At 42.7% G+C, this 17,899-nt stretch overlaps 1 protein-coding gene across 14 annotated transcripts in view; it reads right to left on the reverse strand.

Annotated features, from left to right (window-relative positions):
* Positions 1-1,429: 1,429 nt before the first annotated feature.
* LOC131106083 (R3H domain-containing protein 2) overlaps positions 1,430-17,899 on the reverse strand; it is a 43,857-nt gene continuing 27,387 nt past the window's right edge. For 3 of the 14 annotated variants that reach the window (XM_058054822.1, XM_058054823.1, XM_058054824.1), the window contains 17 exons: positions 17,646-17,754; positions 16,953-17,048; positions 16,711-16,760; positions 16,285-16,338; positions 13,236-13,471; positions 12,290-12,459; positions 11,894-11,992; positions 10,712-11,005; positions 8,647-8,782; positions 8,230-8,387; positions 8,021-8,160; positions 6,837-6,937; positions 5,878-6,047; positions 5,649-5,793; positions 4,261-4,355; positions 4,042-4,126; positions 1,430-2,849 (listed from right to left, as the gene is read on the reverse strand). In XM_058054822.1, the coding sequence (XP_057910805.1) occupies positions 2,476-2,849; positions 4,042-4,126; positions 4,261-4,355; positions 5,649-5,793; positions 5,878-6,047; positions 6,837-6,937; positions 8,021-8,160; positions 8,230-8,387; positions 8,647-8,782; positions 10,712-11,005; positions 11,894-11,992; positions 12,290-12,459; positions 13,236-13,471; positions 16,285-16,338; positions 16,711-16,760; positions 16,953-17,048; positions 17,646-17,754 (2,512 nt within the window). In that variant the 3' untranslated portion in view covers positions 1,430-2,475. Of the gene's footprint in view, positions 2,850-4,041; positions 4,127-4,260; positions 4,356-5,648; positions 5,794-5,877; positions 6,048-6,836; positions 6,938-8,020; positions 8,161-8,229; positions 8,388-8,646; positions 8,783-10,711; positions 11,006-11,893; positions 11,993-12,289; positions 12,460-13,229; positions 13,472-16,284; positions 16,339-16,710; positions 16,761-16,952; positions 17,049-17,645; positions 17,755-17,899 lie in introns of all 14 variants that reach the window. The other 11 variants (XM_058054825.1, XM_058054828.1, XM_058054829.1 and 8 more) reach the window with 11 other exon arrangements.

Below are 17,899 nucleotides of genomic sequence, written 5' to 3' on the forward strand. Positions count from 1 at the left end.
ATCAGGATTCAAAGGTTTACATTTCTTCCGGCTTCCAAAGTTTCATGTTTGGTACTCTCATGCAAATTCCAAATGTTGTGGCGTTGAAGGAAACAAAGCCTTCACTCACAGAAGTAACAACCTTCATTTGGACCAATTAAGAATGGTCCCGCAACTGACAGACTCTTTGGTTTTTGGGTCACATCTCAATTGCCGGCCGGTTAGCGCGTACGCCTCACAGCTAGGAGACCGAAGTTCAATTGCACCTTCAGCCATCTCTGTGTGGAGTTTGCATGTTCTCCTCGTGCATGCGTGGGTTTTCTCCGGGTACTCCGGTTTCCTCCCACATTTCAAAAACATGCTAGGTTAATTGGCGACTCCAAATTGTCCATAGGTATGAATGTGAGTGTGAATGGTTGTTTGTCTATATGTGCCCTGTGATTGGCTGGCCACCAGTCCAGGGTGTACCCTGTACCCTTGACCCTCGTGAGAATAAGCAGTAGAAAATGAATGAATATCAAATGCCTTTTTTGTTACACAACCCTGAAGTTTCAAAAGACTGTCTTAGTGTGTCCAACCTCAGCATCAATGACAGCACGAGGCCTTGCTGATGCAGCTCAACAACCACAAGGAGAAACCAAAATGAGAAAGTAGGAAGAGTGTAAATATCTGACAGAAAATTAAAATTGGATACACATTTTTGTTAATATTTTGGCTTTTAAAGGCCAAACTTTTGATCAACTGATATACAGTCAATTTCATTTTAATGCTCGTTTGCAATAAATGGCTTACTCAGAAATTCTGTCACTCCCATCTCTTTGTTTTGCATTTTGATGCTCTAGAACCTCCTTAAAGATCCAACAGTGCAAAATGTACATTTTCCAAGTGGTTTTAACATTGTCATCAGGAGTGTATGAAGTTAGTTTTACCTTTACCTTCACTCGGTCTCTCCGGTGTCTTCATCACTATATTAGCATCATGAGGCGATTAGGTAGCGTAGTTCTTCCAGAAGGGGACATCTTTTGAAAACTGTTGGTGTCCTTCCAGAACAGTGACATAAGGCTGGAGGAGATACCAGGAGACTGGCCAGCACACTAATCTACATTTCAGCAAATCACATGAAACAGACTCAATAACATTTGCAGTAGTTGTACACAATCAGTGTGCAGTGCAATTACATTTTCTGACACAATGTCAGCATGTCAACCTGTCCAATTAGGAAGCAATGCCAATTAGCAAGTTAGTTGTCACCTTTTTCCTCGATGTTCCTATCCACAATATTGGACTCAAAACGATTGTTTAGCGCAGCTCCTCCTTGCCTGCGTATTCGCTGCACTGTGACAAAAGCCTGGAGGAGATACCAGGAGACAGGGCAGCACACCAGAAGAGGCAACAATCCACAACATTAGTACTGTAAATCAAACAATTAACACACAAGACAACAAAAACGTTTTCTTAGATTTTTCCAACTTTTATATTTTTAAAAACAAACAAAAAAATAACAGATTAAATAAAATTTACAGTAGACATATGCAATCATTGTGCACTTCAACTACATTTTCTGATACTTTCTGCACAGCTGTCAACAAAAAAACGCAAACACAGGGGAAGGGAGAGGGTCGGGGGGGGAGTCAGGGGGTGGGCTGTTGCGGGAGAAGTGAGGCTGTGGGGCGGGGGATGAAAAAGGGAAGAAGGACCCAAAAAAAAGGCCAAAATTTCACTCGGGGAGGAAGAAAGAAAAAAAAAATCACTGAATATATAGAGTTCTTTATTCCTTACATCACTTATATAAATATATTGAACTCCCTCCCCCCCCCCCAAAAAAGAAACATCAGCGAAAAGAAGAGCGCGATACGGAACCCCACAACAGCAGTAAGGCAAACAGAAAGCAGTAGAGTAGAGAGTGCAGGAGAGCCACAGAGGAGCAGCATGAAAGAGACGTGGTCAGAGAGAGAATGCAGAACTGTGCGTACCAAAAATGTAGAAATCTGTGACACGGGCAGGATGGTCGGCACTCGAAGAGAAAAAATGCAAAGAAGGTGCAGGTCGGAGGTCGGCAGGAGGACAAAGAGGGAAAGGTTTGACCGGGGTGGACTGTCCAGTGTGTGTGTGTGTTTTCACTTGTTTCTGTGCTACGTGACCCTGTTGCCTGCGTGTGTATGTGAATGGGGTTGTGTGTTTCATACCACGGCAGCACAAATTTCAGGTGAAACACATGCTTGCGTGTCTTGTGTGCTCTTCTGCTATATAAATACAAAACAAAAGGAAACGAGGAATTAAAAACCAACGACAAAATCATATTTGAAAGCAAACACCGACCACCTGATGATTCACACCTTCTTCCCTTTTATACATTTGACACCTTTTACTTATCAAGTTTTTTCTTGGTAATTGTACACAAAGAGCAGCCCCTCCCCTCCACAGTCCTACGTCCTTTTCCGCCACTCCGTCCAGAGTCCATGTGTGTGTGTGGTCCACATCCTCCAGCTCCTGTTCTCACTGAGAGCTGGCTCTCTCCAGCACACGCAGGTCGTAGTTCTTTTTGGCGGCCCTCAGTTTGAAGAGGCCGGTTGAGCTGTTGTTCAGTTTGAAGGAAGCACTCTGGGCAGCCATGGTGCTGGGGAACACGGCCACCACCGTGTACAGGTGAGCCGGGTCGTTGCCGTCGCCCTTCACCGCTCCCATGCAGGCCATGGGGCCGCCCTCCGCGCCGGCCCCTGGGGGACCGCAACCTCCCGCTCGGCCTCCCTGAGGCTCCTTCAGCCACTGGATCTTTGCGCCGCACATGGACAGTTGGTTGAAGAGCTTTTCAGCTTCTGGACGCGAAATCCCTTCTGGCAGGTCCGTTACTTCAAGTACTCGACTCACCACTGAGACAAAGAGGAGGGGGCCAAAGATGAATATTGCGTTAGCAGGCTTGACTACTCTATGCTAAGTCTAAAATGGCGAGCAATATTAGTAGGGAATTAACTATCACTGAGGATCTGTTCTGCTCTTTGTCGTGTTGTATTTCCAAAATCGATCATAGTGATAATCTGATCTTATACACTCCTGACTAAAATACTTAAACCAGCAAGAATTTATGATACATTTTGTACCGGCTCCTCCCTGAGGTACCACCTTATCGTGGTGGAGGAGTTTGCGTGTCCCAATGATCCTAGGAGCTAAGTTGTCCAGGGCTTTTATGCCCCTAGTAAGGTCACCCATGACTAACAGGTCCTAAGTGAGAGATCAGACAAAGTGTACCTCAAAAGACCCATATGACGAAAGCAAACTTTGGACTATAATTTCCCTTTCCTGGTCACGGGTCACTAGGGCCCCCTTCTGGAGCCATGCCTGGAAGAGGGGCACAATGTCCAATGAGCTCACCACTCAATGGAGGGGCCAAAGGGGCCTGGCGGTCCGATCGTCTGAATCCACAGAAGCTAGCTCTTTGGACGTGGAATGTCACCTCTCTGGCAGGGAAGGAGGCTAAGCTGGTGTGCGAGGTTGAGAAGTTCCGGCTAGATATAATCGGACTCACCTCGATGCACAGCAAGGGTTATGGAAACCAATCCACTCAAGAGGGACCTTATTCCATTTTATTCCATTTTGCCATTCCCAGCAGAGAAAGGCGACAGGCAGGGGAGGCAATTCTTGTTGCACCCTGGTTTGTGCCTTTGTACGTTCGAGTTTAACCTGATGAACAAGAGGGTAGTTTCCCTCCGCCTTCGGGTGGGGGGACAGGTCCTGACTGTTTGCGCTTATGCGCACATCAAAATATTCTTGCGCAGTAGAACTTCTTGGAGACAGGTATATGGCCAAACACAGCTGATTAGCATGAAAGCTAAAGGCACACCAAACGGTGTGTTTCCAGTCTAAATTTCAGCATCAAGGTCAGATCTTGCACACTAACACACTATTACGGGACCGGTAAGACTTATTTAAACTTGTTGACAAACACAATCATATGAGACTTTTAAGCAATGGGCTCAGCAGCCTATGGATGTTATTGACTGAAAACTAATGAAACTTATTTTTAAACAAATAAAAATTAAACATCACTCCTATTTTCAAACTTACCAACATCTGTGGTGCCGAGATCAGTGGATGCAGATTTAAGTGTTTGTTTCTTCCCCCGTGCACTGTGTTTCATCACTCCTTGGCCCTGCACACATGAGAGTATGATTGTAATACTACAGTTACGACACTAGATGGCGACATACACCATTACATGAGAGCTTGTGGCAAGAGGAAACAATTCCAAGTACAAAATGAAGACAAAGTAGCGGGTCTTCTGACCTGATGGGAGGTGTATGAAGACTGGCCATGCATAAGGGGAGGAGGGCACAGACTGTACTGGAGAGGCTGTCCCAATAAAGAGTAGCGGCCGTCACCTAAACACAAACAAGAAAAGTGTGGCATTAGACTCCAGTCCTTAAAAGGGGTGTGCTTGCATGGGAATTGTAGCTGTGTGCATGTTTAACAGATGAGCTAACCCATGTGCTGGTACAGAATGTTTAAACATGGCATGATGCCAGTCATGTGACCCAATGAGGTCAAGCATGGCGACATGACAGGCTAATGGCTTAGTCATTGCTTTGGAAAGTGGTTTAAATAGGGCAAAGAGCATGTACATATTAAAATTTCATGTTTTAATGGTAGGGGTGTTGCAAGATCTGAGATTATTAAAACATGAGATTTTTTGTTCAGAAAAAAACTGTCATCGGCACAAAGCCTGAGACACAAAGCCAAATAAGCCCCTCTACCTGCCCACACGCACAACCAAAACTTTAAATTATTGTTATTTATTCTAAATTTCTACAAATTACTGTTTACGCTATACATTGTTCATATTTGATGTAATCTATTTATTCTCCACATGACTCCAAATTGTCCATAGGTATGAATGTGAGTGTGAATGGTTGTTTGTCTATATGTGCCCTGTGATTGGCTGGCGGCCAGTCCAGGGTGTACCCCGCCTCTCGCCCGAAGACAGCTGGGATAGGCTCCAGCACCCCTGCGACCCTCGTGAGGAAAAAGCGGTAGAAAATGAATGAATGAATGATTATTTATTATTTCTTATTACATGGGAGCCAGGCAACGACATTTCGTTGGCAATTTCACTGCCGTCTCATTGTGCAATGGCAAAGAAAGTCTATGTCTACAATAAAATATAAATAAATTAACACACAATAAATGAAAATGAACTGGATAATTCTGCCGGCCTCATTATATTGTCATGTGCATGCGTGTCTGTTTTCCTTGTCTCCCGCCGCCACAGATATTTTTTCATTGTAATTTTCAAAGTAATGTTAAATTGAAATGTGAATTTTCACAAAGTAGGATTCCTAATTGGGAATCAAATATTTTCATACAACACGTTTACGACCTTCTACATATATGGCTTTTAATATCAGAGCTCTCTAGACATGAAACAACACCGCTATAGTCTCCTTTACATACCTACAAGCCAATATAGTAGATATAATCAGAGAATATAAATGAGCCATTTAATACACAAATAATCCTTGTGCGTTTCAATAAATGTAATATAATGACTTCACCGTACTACACTGGATTTGCTAATCATACTATGTGATGTACTCCAGTGTACCGGTATGCATTTTCAAAATGAATTAAACCCTAACCGCATAAGTATGTGTCATATGTTCATATGCTGTTCACACCTTGAGCTGTCCCACCTGGCCGTGGAAACTGGGGAATGAGGGGTAGTGGTCCCAGGCCCGGACAGACACTGTTGACGCTGCCAGAGGGAGACGGTGTGGGAGACTGGGTGGGCGAGGCCAGAGGACTCGTCAGCTGGGTGCTGGCCTGCAGAAAAGGAGACAATAGAAGAAGATACATAAGAGATCATGTTGATAGTAAAACTATGTTGCTTATTGCGCTCTGCCGTACCTGTGGAGTGTTGTCAGGTTTGTAGAGATCGCCAGCCTTTCCGGGTCTCTGCTCTATGCTGTAGTATTTGCATGGGTTCCACTGGACCAGTGGAGGATTCTGGGAAGGCTGTGGTCCATTGGGGACGCTGAGCTGCATGACCATGACTCCAGGGCCAGGAGGTGGGACTCCTGGTGACATTGATAGCTGCATAGTTATCTCATATTTGACTAGAGCCATTCTAATAATTTAAATGTTTTGATTATTTACTACAAATAATGAATTTTGTTTATCGATCTAAGTATAGTGACAGGCAGACATATAAGGTGCATACAGTAATTAACCTATTAATTTATCCACCCACTACCATTCATTCATTTTCGGTTGGTGGTGTGGTGAGAGATTTTTCCAATTCAAAATATGTACCTCGGCTCAATTAATGGGAAACACAGTATTACACTGAGTCACACATGAGTTACACCAGTGAGGGTCACATCCAAAAAAAATAGAAAGAAATGGAGAGCACTATGATACATTTTGTACGTGACAAATACTAAAACAATCCAATGTACTGTAGGTCAGTATTTGCTAAGCTTTCTAAAGTATACATCTTGGACTTGTGATATAGGTGTCAAAGCAAAGTAGCATAATATCTAATATTTCATTAATTGATTTTTTCAGTATGCCAAGGGCCAAAAAAAAGGATGTGTGGCAGGGGTGTACTCACTTTGATACTGTATAACTAGAGCAGAGGTGAACCCAAAAAGCAATTCATTGCCAAATGTGTTCATAGGTCAGTGGTGTTTTTTAGGTTCTTTATTTATTATCTAGTTACAAACATTGCATAGTTAGTGTCCTTGTATGAACGTCCTCCATTAAATGTATTTGCAGTGTTTGTGATGTTTGCCTTAAGTAAAAGCATTGATTTCACAGATGACACAACAGCTGATGAGGTGGGTGGGGGGTGGTGGGTTCCTCACCTGAATACTGCTGTTGCAACTGTTGAGGGTTGCATGGGGACGGTGATGGCGTGATTTGATACTGTTCAGAGCTGGGGGGCTGCAGGTATCCTACTGATGGGCTGCAAAAAGACCAATGCAATCACCATGCATTCTTACAAATATATAGTACATAAAAAAAAATCAAGCATGATTGTTATGGCATCATTCTGAAGTCCAGTAGACAGATAACACTGCAACTTATTCATATGCATGACTGAAGGAGATTACTACATGACTAGGATGACAAACCAAAGCATTTCAGATAAAACAAAGTGGTGGTATGGCAGCTAATGACACCGCCTGATGGCTATTTCAGATAAGCATTTTTCATTCTCTCATTCAGGGCCTGGCATTCAATCTCAAGCTAAATTAGCTTCTTGTCCAGCAGGAGGCACTGTCGCTGAAAACAACACTCCATGGTCTGTCCCTTGTTGTCTTTACATATCCAGTTAATGCCTCTTTATTGTGGTTAATTGTTTCCGGACCGTGATAAGTTAATTTTCACAAAGCAGGATTCCTGCTTTGCAGAACTGGAGGAAGCGGGGATGAGGATGTGGAGGTTCTCATTGGGAGTGACCATCCGAGTACATCAGAGGGACATTACATGTTAGAAGTCTTGGAGATAAAGTCAGAGAGGCCAGACCGAGATGGTTGGGACATGTCCTCACAGCTAGGAGATCAGGGTTCAATTCCACCCTCGGCCACTCTGTGTGGAGTTTGCATGTTCTCCCCGTGCATGCGTGGGTTTTCTCCGGGTACTCCGGTTTCCCGCTAGGTTAATTGGCGATTCCAAATTGTCCATAGGTATGAACGTGAGTGTGAATGGTTGTTTGTCTATATGTGCCCTGTGATTGGCTGGCGACCAGTCCAGGGTGTACCCTGCCTCTCGCCCGAAGACAGCTGGGATAGGCTCCAGCACCCCCGCGACCCTCGTGAGGAAAAAGCGGTAGAAAATGAATGAATGAATGAATAATGCTTGAGAATACTTAATTCAGGCCAAAAACACAAAATGTGCTTACATGTGCATGTTTTTGTTGCTAATAATTGGCTGTAGACAACCACGAAACAGCAATGATAAAAGAATGAATATATTTTTGAAAAAAGAACAAAATTGCAAAATTCAAAGTGTGACTGTATAGCAGAGGACTTCAATGAATACATACCTTGTGCTATTCTGCTGGGTGGGTGTAATAACACTGTAGTAAACAGGCATGGGGCCCTGAACCGACTGGCTGACCGGCACCATCACCTGCTGCTGGTACTGCTGCTGCACCACTTGCTGATTCTCATTACCCACTGGCACCTGAACAAGGAGTATACTTAGAAGATATACCCTGTAGGTGACACAAAGGTACCAGACTTAATTCCGTACCTGATAGGATGGCATCTGTGGATATTGAACCATGATACTTTGCATCTGCCCTCCCATGCCAGCTCTCTGGGTATTGAGCAGAGCTGTATTTTGCGGCTGCTGCACCCCCATGATGCCCTGGTAGCTTGGCTGTTGGCTGGGTATCATGGTCTGTAGACCTGATGGAAGGAGGGGGGGGTGAATTATTTGTCTGCCAGGCAACAACCGTGGATCAAGGTCAAACTGACCAAGAGCCACGTGTAACTGGCAAACCTTCACAGTTCAGTGTTCAAAGCACAGTTCGGTGTGTTTGTCAATAGTCTATCAAAACACAAGCAACCTCCACTGACAGGAAATGAAAAGCCTGTTCCTCAATTAATCCATTCCGATGACATTCCAAGACATACAGTTACATGGCACATTCAATGATGTACAGACCTGACTGCTGTGCGGGCTGAGGCATGGGCTGTGTACGCTGAGCAGGGTAAGACACCTGGTGGGACATGGGCTGGGCCACACGGTACTGCTGGCCTGAACTGGGATACTGACTAGCGGGGTAGTAGGAAACTTGGATCTGGAAAGAAAACAAACCCAAAATGTGTCAAGGCCAATAAATGTATGCTATATTTAATACTATTATATAGGATTTTATAGCCCAGGTTGGGGACGTGAAAGCATAGGCTTCCCAGGGTGCCTTGCAGGTTATAAATTGGTCTAAAATAGTATTGTCTTGCTTGTATATTAGTGTATAAGCTAGGAATATGTAATATGCCATATGAACTGTACAACAAAATGAAGTTACATTGTGTGTTCTACATCTACGTTTGTGATTTTTGGTTGCACTGTGAGTGAGGTACGCATTTGGGTTGATCTAGTTTGTGAGACCACTTCCTCAAGCAAGTTGAAGCTTCTCATTTTTACATTACATTTTGTACATCTTTAACAATGAAGGGCATATTAGATCATTTTCTACCAATTAGGAAGCTTATGAGCACAAAAAGTTGGAGTTTTCCCATGAATGAAAGAAAACTAAAATGTGTGGGTTTACAGTAGTTCAATTGTGAATATGTGTCGATAAATGAGCAAGTTAGTGAATGTTGAGCCACACGTCTTATACAACAGAGCTAAAAGTAGCATACACACTTTTAACAAGTAGACATCCAAAAGGAAGTGCAAAAGAGGATCGATTTGCCTTCTGTAGCCTTTGCTGTGGATGCAACTGTCGATATCTGCACCCCGTTACACTGGAGACTGCCCACATATTGAACAGCACAGCAAGACTCTCATAGGTAACCAGATCATGCTGTGGGAACGACTCTAGAAAATACTATAAGACTACTTTCGATAAGACACTTGCACACAAAACAATTTTCAAACCCTCACTAACAGAGACTGCAGTTAAATAAAACTAATGACCTTGACTCCTTAACTTCACCTTATAATATCAGACTGATTGCCTCAATAGACCATAAACACAATTTAATGGATTCAAGCGGAAAAAGCTTGAATGAGGGATATACATATTTACTCAAACACACACACAGCCCCTATACTATAGGACGATTGTGGTCAACGATTGCTTAGCTGTGCAGGTAGAGTAAGAGAATTGTAGATACTACATGTTAATAGGTGTCACAGTATCTTCACTCACATTGCTTTGATTAGGTTTGAGCATGATGAGATTTTTTCCTTCCAAAGAATACACATCAAAACAGTTTGGAAATTCTAATCCTGAAAATCCCTTCTATCCAAATTCATCCAGGGGGTTTCTTCACAAAGCTTATTACATAAATTTTTTAAATCATCTATGAGTCACTTATTTTATGAATCATGTTCCAACTATTCTGGACTAAGGTTTATATAATACTGTTCAATACTTTTTACACATTTCCCTTCAAATAACCTCATGGTTCCCATGCTTATTACATGGGAAAGATGGAAAACGAGCTCTAATAAAATGCACTTCTGCCACCTTGTGGCCGTTTTTACAGCTTAAAACTGCACTAACATGATCTCGTCTATTGTGAAGTTGCGTCATCACCTCTTTTTGCCTCTATGGGCAAAAAAACATGTGTAACTGTATTGGGGATCAGGCGGTCAGGTTGAAAAAAACAAATAGGTCTTTGGTAGTGAATTAGTTCCAAAAATATGCCTACTGAAGCAAATTCATATATTTGTTTAAATTGAGCATTTTTAAAGATAAATACTGCTAAATTAAGTAAAATACAATTAAGACATCATAAGACTTATTCAAAGATGTTATAACATCTGACAATGGTCTCTAGGTGTCTGGAATGTTGACGGCAGAACATTTATAGCAGGTTCGAATGCGTCCGTAGCACACAAGCACAAATGTATGCGACAATTTGGATGATTTAGTTTTTACCCTGCCTGACTGATACATGGCAAAGGTGACACACAACATGAGAAAGATGAGAAAATACCCCATGTCAGTTATATACATTTTATGCAACTGATAAACTTTCCATGAGAAGCAATTTACCTGCTGGGGGGGAGGGGGCTGCATGTAGCCTTGTGGAGGAGGTGCCTGCATGACTGTCTGAGACGGAGGTGGCGGCGGCGGCGGTGGAGGATGGGGATGTCCTGTGGCCGGTTGGTAGCCAGACGGCGGAGGCAAGGGCTGGCCGGTGGTTGCCATGATGTAGCTGGTCTGGGGAGGGGGATGCTGGGACAGGACCGTTGGAGTAGCCTGATACAAGGGGGCAGGCTCGGGGTTCTCACTGGAGCCTTGACGACTCAGCGTCATTTGGCTGAACTGGGGTGCCAGTTCTTCTCCCTGTGGGGGAATGGATAGGTATTACTTGCACCATGTAACTTACCTAGATGCAATTAAGAGTTAACCTGCTACATTACATCTTTAAAGCTATGAGGCCAAACATAAAGCTTCATGTACCTCTGCGTGTATTTGAAAATATTCAGCTGTCAGCGAGAAACTCATGTGTTTCTCTTGCCATACTATGGTGTTTCTAACAGTATGATATGCAATAGAAATAGTCTGAACCGATAGTTGGGATTGGTATCAAGTATCAGTATCACACTCCTACTACCCAATACATACTACTCTAAAAAATAAAGGGACTTTGTCATCACAATGTCAATCACTCTGCTGTGAAATGAAACTGACAGTTCCATTGTCCTGATGATTTCCATGTTGTTGCAGACCAAAGCACAGCAAAGCATAGTGATCACAATTCACATCTTACCACAGCTTGTTATGAATTCACCAAACAAGACAAACAAGGTGATATCATACCCCTTTAAAACTCTGTTTTAAATTAGTAGCCTATGCATGCAGTTGAAAAATAAGACATGCTTTTCAATATGCCGTAATATATTTCATATATAAAATATGTTTCATTGTGTGATTTATGTTTTTATGTTAAGTGTGTAGGAGTAGGAGGAACATGACTTCCAATCAGATGTGTGAAGGGGTACACGACTGAAAAGTTTGGGAACCGATGATTTACAGTAATTAACTTAGTTTGTAAGAAACAATGAGCAAGAAAACATTTGTGCAAGGAGGAGAACTACTACTAATAATACTTATATCTTTTAAAAGAGTGAAGTATGAGTGTCGGGATGAATGCAGCATTGGTTAGTTGCAACTTTTGCCAGTGAAAACCAAACAAAAACAACGATGACGCCACAAACTCTGTGTCAGTACCATTGTGTACTGCTGAGGAGGAGAAACTGGCAGGAGAACCTGGGGGCAGGAGGGGCTGGAGTAGGAGACAGGCTGAGAGGGCTGCAGAGATGCTACCGGCTATAGGCACATACACCACCAGAAAAAGGGGCGGGGAGGGGGAGAGAAAGAGCACAGCAAGAGGGACGGTGTCAGATACGGGCAGAAAGAAGGAAATAAAGATACATGAATACAATGGAGAAAATGTGGGTCAGATCACAGAGGAAAAGTTGTTAATGACCAGATGGATTGCAATGGAAATCACTTTTAGTAATCACGTCTGCAATCAATTCTTTACATGACCAGAATTAGCTTCAAAGCAAACACCGTCACACAAGCATACTGTTTCTGCATCATGACAAGGAAACTGACTCTTACCTGAGCAATGATGTGGTTACCCATGGGGTGTTGTTGCGGGGTTGGCAGCAGGGCAGTCTGAGGCAGAGCCTGGGGTTGCTGCGGCTGCTGCGTCGGGCAGGGAAGCAGGCTACGGCTGGACTGGGAGGCTACAGGTGGGGAACACACATCAGGACTGACTAGGTGCAGGCCTAGTGATGTAAGAAGAGTACACCCACACAATTGGACATTTCAGCCATTTTGTGATTCATGTTCATTTTCATACATGTAATTGTTTGCTCCAATTTTAAAGAGAAGGGGTGCAGTTTTGAAGTTAAGTTGTTTTTATAATGTCACCATTGAAAACCCACAGTCATGGACTTGACCAATGTTGGGGCAACAGTGTTAAAAGTCAAATAACAGGCAATATAATTCATTACTAGGGCTGTATTGCGATCTACTAACTGAATTTCTCCTACATTACACTCTTCTGCACTCTGTGTGTATGCTACTGAGCCCGCCTCCACCCACCAAGACAGTGTATGACTGACAAAAGGCCTCACTCAAACAGTGTATATTTTTTTTCCATTTATAAGTCGCTCTGGAGTATAAGTGGCAGGAACAGCCAACCCATGTGAAAGTCCGTAAAATACGGTAATTACAATTTCAAATGTTACAACAGCGCAACCATTACCCACAGTGAAATGTGGCACATTATAATTGGAGCATCCAAGAAGAGGTACACAGTCTGACACTCTTTTTCCAACTTTATTCTGAGCTTACCACATCAACAGAAATGCTCAGTTCCATCACCATGTATCTACGACATGCACGCCATATTTCCATCCTCTCCCCCAATTTGAAATACTACTGAGCACCTGATATTTATTTCATCTGTATAAACCACTGTATGGGTTGCTGAAACCAGCATCATTAAATACTTAAAATGTTTCTCCCTTCCCATAAACAATGTCCTCCTTACCCTTACCGGATCGAGAGCCTTTGCAGCTTCCCTGCGAGCCTTTGTTGCTACCAAGACTGTCCCCTCGAGTGAGAATGGAGATGCCGGAGAAGCTGCTGGCCTTGGTGACGGGAGGCCGCAGAGTGCGGTTGGAACTATCCGAGTCGGTGCTGCTCCATGGCCGTGGCTCCAAGCATTTCATGTCGCTGTCCGTGCTGCTCTGACGACTGCTTGACGCCCGGCTGGAGCTCTCGCGGTTCCCTCTGACATGAGACAGATGCGGAGGGGAGAGATGAAATCACGGGGTGGGTAGAATATAAACGTGGAATAATGAGGTGGAATATACAAGAAATAAATGTAGGTAAAGTTGATTGCAAGTCAGAGGTGTAGTAGATAAGAGTTGAAGAAACAAAGGAGGATGGAAGGCTTGTAAGAGCACAGACGACCAATTCTCAACAACAGTACATCAACAATGGTAGAGAGTAGGGGACTCTCAACACAAATGTATACAGTATTAGCACAATCAGGCAACAAGCCACTAAACAAGAATTAAGATTTAAAAGACAAACACATTCTCTCTGACTCGCTCATACAAATAAACCCATCCAGAGGAGCACATGCAGGAGGGAAAAGATGCTCCAAAACAACAGGATGAGAGTACACCGGGAAAAATAAACACACAATTGGCTGAACATGATGCGGTTTACAAATAAGATACACGAACACAAGAAAATCAGAGCATGCACATCAGGACTGTTGCACTGCAGACAAGACAAGAACACACAGACACTTAATACAAGATGTATCACATTCAGACACACAAACACACCATCTACAAAAATAGTCATTTGCTACCACTAGTACATGTTTTTTAAGGACTATGCTGTTGTACCACACACCCAAGCACGCACACACATAGTGGTTGGCTTTGTGGTTTGGTGTTGCGATGATGCTGTCACCACAGATGAGGGCAGCTGTCAAGAAAACCAATGATCACACTGTAAGCGGAAGCGCCACCCTGGGAAAGCCCTCCATCACAAGTGAACGCCAGTGTTTATGGACGTTCCCGATGGAGAGCAGGTGCACACAGGCCTAGCTCGCCGAGGTTAAAAAAGTGATGCTTTAAAAGGCAAATTAAAAAAGAATTATGTGGGAGCTACACAGCAGATCGTGGTGTTATATGCTATATACGACCGCGTGTAGACAGCTCTGGAGCTGGGAAATATTCCACAGACTGTAATTAATGGAGGATCTATTCTGAGTCTTCTCTCTCTCTCGCTCGCTCCCGCTCTTTCTCCACAACCTATTTTAAGCAAAGATGTGTTCACTGCCATTTTCTGCACGGGCTAATCCCCGTGTTTACTGCATTCTCCGCAGACATAGGATGAGATGCAGGGTGAGTTGGAGGAAATCTGTTGGGGATCACATGATACCATCTTCTGGTTCTATCTAAACAAGTGTTGCATGATTAATGTTGTTTTACAGCATAGCAGGTGAGCAAAACATTAGGAGCAATTCCTATAACCGCCACCCAGCAACTACTAAAAACACAAGCACCAATGCACCTACTAACATCATCAGGTTGAAAAGCTAGCGAGAGAACAGGACCCCTGAAAGGCTGGCAGATATTTTTGACAATACCACAGCAAATAATTTAAAGTATTGTACAATTCAGAATTTGCGACCGGGCTGCACAGTGGACTAGTGGTTAGCATGTTGGCCAAATAGTTAGGAGATCTGGGTTCGGAGGTCTGGGTTCGTATCTCTGTGTGGAGGTGTGTAGTTCTCTATAATCTCTGGGCAACCAGGAAGTGAAAAGTCATGGGGTCTTGTAGCATTGACGAGATTGCATTGAGGGGAAATTTCAATACATTCACACGCAAATGTTTGCATACACACAATTCCGTTCCAAATGTGAAAATTGTAAATAGTTCATGGTGTATTAATTAAAAAAATAATTAAAATTAACTATTTTCATGTGAGACAACCTTTTTTGTGTTTATGTTGTGGTGTAGATTGCAGTATATATTTTGGCTAAACATTTATGGCTAAATATGTGTCAAAGTTATGCTTGCAATGTATCTTGTAATCTTTCATTTGGTATGTACCATGTCTACATATATAGCCCTGCAACACAATATTATGTGTGCCTCATGGATAACATGTATTTTTGTGTGCAAGTTAACTCTTAACACCTGAATTGCCGCACACAAATGGGTGAAAATGTGTCAAAAACATGCTCTCCTACTGTGTTCCCTGCATTGTTATTTGTCTGACAAATATCAAACCCCAACGTTTGACCCCATATTGTTTTTGTAGGGGCATGAGCGGGACTTATGAAATAGTTGCCTGTGAGTCATTGAAAACGTCTAATGATTTAAAAAAAAAACATATTACGTGTATGCTAGCATGTCTTCGAAAGCATTGTGACCACAACCCACAGTGATAATCTATATATTAAGGCATTGAGGCAAAAACATACATTACATTAACATTACATTGCAATGTGTAACTGACAGAGACAACATAGAAAGTGTCTCTTACACAGAAGAAATTAAGTACCGGAAAATGAAAAGATTCCCTTGATATTTTACTATAAAAATATAGTGACGCTGATTGAACAAACGTCAAGTCAAACTGAAAGACTCGATTCAACAGAAACAATGTTTGCTTGGTCTGGCAGGTGCTGCTTTTTTGGTTCTTAGTTCCAGTTTACCTCTAAAATCTGCCGACAATCATATGGCAATGTGTGACATGCTTACGAAAACTACAAGGATAGGTCAACCACATAACAAACATGTTGCTGTGGAGGAATGCAACAACTTTATACAATGGGTGGGTGGATGGTAGGTAGAAAGGTAAGTACACCAGTCACTTCTCAGTGAAACCACAAAGCAGCCATGCATGGGCCATGGGAGCCCCACGGTGCAGTTGGGTGGAATAGCCAATCCATCAATCCATCAATCAGCGGACTATGCCAAGCAGAGACCACAAGTCACCACTATCATCACTAATCCACTTTCAAATATGGGCATGGCAACACACACGCAAGAAAGGTCAACAGCACCCCAAATACCTAAAGATTTGCCTCCTCTTTTGAGAGCTAGAGCAGTAGCCTTCAGTGGAAAGTCTGTTGGGGTTAATATTGGGAGAAAACGCTGGGGTTACAAGACGTGACAATGGGGGGTCGGGGGTAGGCATGACTTGTGATCCTGGAAAAGGAGGAATGAAGGAAAAAATGCAAACAAGGCAACCTTCACAACCACTTTCTCTGCCTAATATACTAATATGACCAGGGTGCTTTGGAATAAAGTACTTCAAGAACATTTCCACAATTATTCCAAAATATTTTAGGACAGTTTACAATAAGCTACATATGTTCATAGAAGTCGTTATATTGGTTATACATACAAAACTAGGTTCAGGTGATATGACTTATTGGTGAAAGCTACCGCTATCATGAAAGACACAAAAAAAAACAAATAGCACTGCATCATCTTACCTGTTGTCATTGATGTATCCATTCTGAGAGGACTGTAAGAAAAAGGACACCTGCACATTATGACAGACTTCATTCACAGAGGCACTTATGGCCCAATATGGACATTTTTACAGTAAGTATTTCACATCTCTTTCAAAACTAGCTGATGCTTCGACACACTGCCGAGACAATGTTTATAAATGTAAATAATGAAGTCATATCTGGTAGAACCAGATTAATTTAGACCCAGATCCAAAACTTACTTCTCGGGCAAAGATTCGGTCCCGTACCCGCTGATATTCTTCCTCTCGTTCTTCGATGGACTTGCTACGCCGCCCATCCTGCAGCGGCACACGGATCTAACGTGGGGGGGTAGGTGGGGTCGTACAAAGCATAATTAACACATTTATATGTATATGTTATACAGTATGCCAAAAAAAAAACATCTGGAGACTGAAAAGCAAATTTAAACATGCATATTTCTTTGTTTAAATAAATATAACAGGCAAGACAGTAGTTAAAGTCAACACAGCCACCATTGTCTAAATAGCTGGCAACACAAGTAGTAGCTGGAAAATGGTATCTTTTCTACAGTCAAAAATGGTGGCGGTGTCATCGTCTGGGACTGCATGAGTGCTGCTGGTACTAGGGAGCTATGGTTCTTTGACATAAAAATAAACTCCAGCATGTACTCTGACATTGTTAAGCAGAGCATGATTCCCCTCCCCTGATGAAACTCTGCTGCATGGCCATGATAAGGTGCCCAAATTAGACAAATGGCTGTCCCGATTTGATAGACGATGGCTGTGTGTTCACTCATTTTAAGTGGATAGTAAATCTATACTGCTATACAAGCTCTACAATGAGTATCCTAAAGTGTATCCAAGTGTCATTTCTATATTATTATACCTTTAGAAGATATAACATGCTGTAGATTGTGCACTTGTACAACATACCTGATTATCATCCTTGTCCATGCTGGCATCATCTCTCTTGAGAATGAACTTCTTCTGGAAGTCGACATTACGCTCATCCTTGATGTGTTCTGAGAACCTCTGCTCAGGGCTACAAAAAAAGCAGGTGCAAACCATGGGCATGATTGTCAAGGTACAGTATACGGTTGACCCCCATACATTCACGATTAATTTATTCTGGTTAACCAGAAGTGAATTTCCGCCAAATAAGATTTCTTATGTATACAGTAAATGGA

Source organism: Doryrhamphus excisus, chromosome 18 (assembly GCF_030265055.1).
Source record: "Doryrhamphus excisus isolate RoL2022-K1 chromosome 18, RoL_Dexc_1.0, whole genome shotgun sequence".
NCBI classification, from domain to species: Eukaryota; Metazoa; Chordata; class Actinopteri; order Syngnathiformes; family Syngnathidae; genus Doryrhamphus; species Doryrhamphus excisus.